General features: G+C 61.3%; 1 protein-coding gene across 1 annotated transcript in view; it reads right to left on the bottom strand.

Annotated features, from left to right (window-relative positions):
* Positions 1–715: 715 nt before the first annotated feature.
* The window catches only part of LOC130587382 (histone-lysine N-methyltransferase SETD1A-like), an 11,363-nt gene continuing 7,893 nt past the window's right edge, over positions 716–4,185 (bottom strand). Inside the window, exons 15-20 of the mRNA XM_057388357.1 lie at positions 3,340–4,182; positions 3,024–3,193; positions 2,828–2,938; positions 2,426–2,545; positions 1,837–1,974; positions 716–1,762 (exon numbers count right to left, since the gene is read on the bottom strand). Coding sequence (XP_057244340.1) covers positions 1,589–1,762; positions 1,837–1,974; positions 2,426–2,545; positions 2,828–2,938; positions 3,024–3,193; positions 3,340–4,182 — 1,556 coding nt within the window. The 3' untranslated portion in view covers positions 716–1,588. The remainder of the gene's footprint in view (positions 1,763–1,836; positions 1,975–2,425; positions 2,546–2,827; positions 2,939–3,023; positions 3,194–3,339; positions 4,183–4,185) is intronic.

Here is a 4,185-nt window from a genome sequence, read left to right as displayed (position 1 = left end):
CAAAGGCCATTCCCGGCCCTTCCGAAGCGATTCTCCCTCGCTGCGTTTTGCCGACACCTAGCAGTAAATGTGGCTGCTCTTCCATCCGATAATAGTTTGTTGCGGTGTCCGAGTTCTGTGAGGTTTTATTAACATCTCGCTCGCGTGCGGCTGACGGACAGCGGCACCAGTACGACGCTGGGCTGCTTCAGGCGAGGCACGGCAGGGTTTAAAGAAATCCGAACCCCATTTTCGTTTAGAAAAGGAGGGAGCCCCCCCCACCCCCCACCCCCGCCTAAAGAGGTTAAATAGGCTGGCATTTTTGTACGATCCTTTCAACCATCTTGCGGGCTTCGGTGTTTAACATATAGTGACCTCTTGTTAGAAACAGTAAAATAGACCTCAACACTCAAGGCTACCCTTCTGCCTTTGGCACACTTTTACCGTTACGGTGGTTGTTACTCTTCCATATTGCTGATACACAAAAACCCTTTTTTCCCCCCTATTCGTTTTTTCTTCTTTTTTTGCCTTTTTCTGTAGTATTTCTACTTTTACTCTAAATTTATTAACGATAATAATAATGGGTAACTCATTGGGACTTGTGTGACTTTCATTGGTACCTCTAATAAGAAGAAAGTTTGACTCCTTTTTGATGGAATATAAAGGTCCTTTTCCCCTCTGCCAGCAGCTTTGACCCTTCAGACTCCCCCAAAAACAAACGAGGCCGAGGCGATGCCAAAGCTCAGTGGCCACTTTATAAAAAGGAGGGGCCCAGGGGCCCCCCCGTATCAACATATGTACAGGGGGGAGGGGCATGTACAGCTATTTACACCCCCCCGGGGGTATTTACAGAGCTGGGGGGGACGGGCGGCCCCGGGAGACTGGGCAGGGGGCTGGGGGAGGGGCASACCCCCCTCACATCCCCCCCTCCCCTGAATGGGGGGCCAGGCCCCGCCCCCCCCGACACGCCCCCAAGTTTCTACAAGAAACAGCCAAAAAAAAGGGAGAAAAAGAGCCTTTTTCAGGGGGGGGAAGAGGGGTGCCGTGATGTTATGGTGATGTCATGGTGATGTCATTACGGGCGCTGCCAGGAACAAGGAGGGGCAGCGATGTCATGGCTGTTGGGGGGCTCAATGGCACTGGTGGCCAGGCAATGATGTCACAGGCAACACGAGGATGACTGCACCACTGACAGCTGTGACATCAAGTCATTGGTCACCAAACATCAGTAATGTCATTATGTCAGCGATGGTGGCCCCCAGTCTCAACAGCCATGGCCAAAGGTCACCCATGGTGGCCCCTCTGGCACTCACAACATCCTTGGGGCACCAGCAGCAGCTGAACATTGACTGCAGTGGCCAAAGGTCAGCTTCAGGTGTCCTCCTGTCAGCAGTGGCCCCTCACATCAACCCTGGTGACCAAACATTAACCCTGGGGTGTCATGTCAGTGGTGAACCCTCACATCTACCACAGCAGCCAAAAGCCAACCCTGGTTATCAAACGCCGATTGTAGAGGCCAACACCAACCTTGGTGACCAAAACTGCACCACAGCACCCCAACGCCCCTCCTGGCATGGCACAGACATGGCCCCAGCCCACCCCCGCTGCCCTAGTTGAGGGTGCCGCGGCAGCTCTCGGTGCGGCACAGGCAGGGGATCTTGGTGTCCTCGATGGGGAACTTGTAGTCATAGGTGATCTCCTCGTTAACACCGATGGCCTGCTTCGAGTAGATGACAATCTTCTTCTGCGCCTCGATTGTGATGACCTTGGCGTAGCAGTTGGGCTGGAGGGAGGAACAGGGGGTCAGCAGGACCTCGGGGTGTTCCCCCAGGGTTTTGGGGACCACCACGGGCTCACCGTGCAGCAGTGGTTGATGAAGCGCGCCAGGTTGCCGCACTTGGTGGCRTCGATGATGGTGTCGTGGTCCACGCGGAACAGGTAACTGCTGCCGATACCCTCCTGGGCATAGCGCTTCTCCCGCATGTCGGCCACTACCTGCGGTCACAGCCACAGTGTCACCGAGGCGGGATCACCGCCATGGCCAGAACACCACCCCGGGGTCTTTCTGGCATCTGGGGACTGGCCCTCACATCAACCATGACAGCCAAAGGTCTACTGTGATGGCCAAAAAGCAGCTCTGGAGGCCAAAAGTCCACCAAATGGCCACCAAATGTCAGCACAGGTGGTGAAACACTGACCACGCTGTCCAAAACTCAGCCATGGTGGTCGCCGTGAGCCACCCGAGGCTGGTAGAAGGTGACCACAGGGACACCAAGGAAGGGAGCTGGAGACCACAGAAGGCTTAGTGGGTCCACAGTCCAAGGTGACCTCACAAGAGTGGGCTGGGAGGTGACTGACTGGTGGCAACCAGGACATGGGATGTGCCCAATGGATGCTCATGGTGGTTGTGGGGACACCAAGCGAGGGGAGGTCTAGGGACACCAACCTGGCGGATGTTCTGCCCCACGTACTCAATGACCATCTCGTCGGCCGCAATGGGCTCCATGGCAAACAGGCCCCACTCGTGGATCCGGCTGCGGCCGAAGCGCAGCCGCTTCTTCCGGAACTGAAGAACACGGAGAATAATCATCAGGGGCGGGGACAACATGAGGGAACGTGTTATCAGGAGTGGGGACRGTGGGGGGAGACAAGGGGGAACTTATCATTGCAGTGAGGACAAGACGGGGGAATTGGGGTGGGGGCAATGGGGGTGTGACATCAGGGACACAGACACACAGAACACGGGAATAGCGCGAGGGACAACAGGGCCATGGAGGGCACCGAGGGACGTTACACTGGGACGACCAGAGAGAAGCTAAGTGATCCCGAACCCCGCAGCATGACCCACCTTGAGCTGGTTGAGCTTGAGCAGGTCACTGTCCGGCAGCGCGGCCGAGCCGATGGCGCTGAGCAGCCGCCGTTGCTCTGAGCGTCGCTCCGACAGCACACGGTTGGGACCCTGCAGGGGGGCCAGGCGGTGACAGCGGTGACACCACAGCGGCRGCGGGGCGGGGTCCCCTCCCTGGCCATGCCCATGGACTCACCTGGGTGTCCGGCACGTCGGGGTCGGGCCGGGGCGCAGGGCACGGCCGCAGGTACCGCGCCTTCTCGCGCCGGCTGATGGGGTAGTAGCCCTCGCTGCGGGCGCTGCCCGTCCGGTGCTCCCGGCACTCCGGCCACCGGCGCCGGCGCCGAGGGCTGCTCGTCCTAGTCAGTGAGGGACAGCGGTCAAGGCAACAACAGCCGGCGAGAGGATGCGAGAGGTGGTATCTCCATGACAACACCAGCGCCCATCCCCACGTCGCCACACTGCCACCCCGTGTCACCACACCCCGTGTCCCCACAGCCCCAGCAGGATATCGGTGTGGTGCACCCAGTGGGTGTCATTCAGCCAGTGCGCAGCCCCATCCTGCTGCAGCAGCCGCTCGTAGGTCAGCCGCAGGTAGCGCGCGTCCTCGGCGTCCAGCCCAGCGCTCCAGATGTCGTACAGGATGGTCATCTGCTCGAACTCGCTGCGTGGCGCGAAGGTGGCCGGCGGGGACGGCGGGGGGACGCCGCGGGGGCGCAGCCAGCACCGGGCACCACCGCTGCCATCACCGTCATCGCTGCTGCTGTCATCGTCATCATCGTCGTCGTCAGCCTCGCTGTCGCTCGAGGACGAGGGCGGGGGCGGCCGGTGCCGTTTGCGGCGTGGCGGCGGGGCCAGCGGGGTCCTCGAATCCCTCTCGGTGACACCGGGCGGGGGCAGCTCGGCCACCACCTCCTCGGGGGCCTCGAGCACCTCGGCAGCAGTGGCCTCCAAGCACAGGGCGGGGCCGGTGATGGTGGGCGGGGCCGGCAGCGTTTTGGGGGGCCCCGCCCGCGCCGGCATGGCGTAGTTGTGCTCCAGCAGCACAGGGGCGTCCCGGGGAGCCGGGGGGACGTCGGCGGCAGCGTCCTCGGAGTCATCGGCGTCATCAGCGTCGCTGCCGCCCTGGGTGAGRGCGATGGCCGCCAGCACGGCCAGGTCCCCCCCGCTTTGGGAACAGTTCTGGGGGGAGCTTTGGTGCCCACGGGCCAGTTCCAGCAGTGACGTGGCCCCCAAGTGCTCTGCGGGAGCGCGGGGGGGGCGCCGAGGCGGGGGGCGCCGGGAGGGGCCCCCTGGGATGCCCCCAAAATCGTCCCCATCCCCCCCCCAGCTCTTGACCAATGAAGCGTGGTCAGCTG

This window comes from Malurus melanocephalus, unplaced genomic scaffold (genome assembly GCF_030028575.1).
Source record: "Malurus melanocephalus ecotype Western Australia unplaced genomic scaffold, MMel_1.1 scaffold_1825, whole genome shotgun sequence".
Lineage (NCBI taxonomy): Eukaryota > Metazoa > Chordata > Aves > Passeriformes > Maluridae > Malurus > Malurus melanocephalus.
The sequence above is the reverse complement of the archived record's forward strand: the minus strand, read 5'-3'. Positions and strand labels throughout refer to the sequence as shown.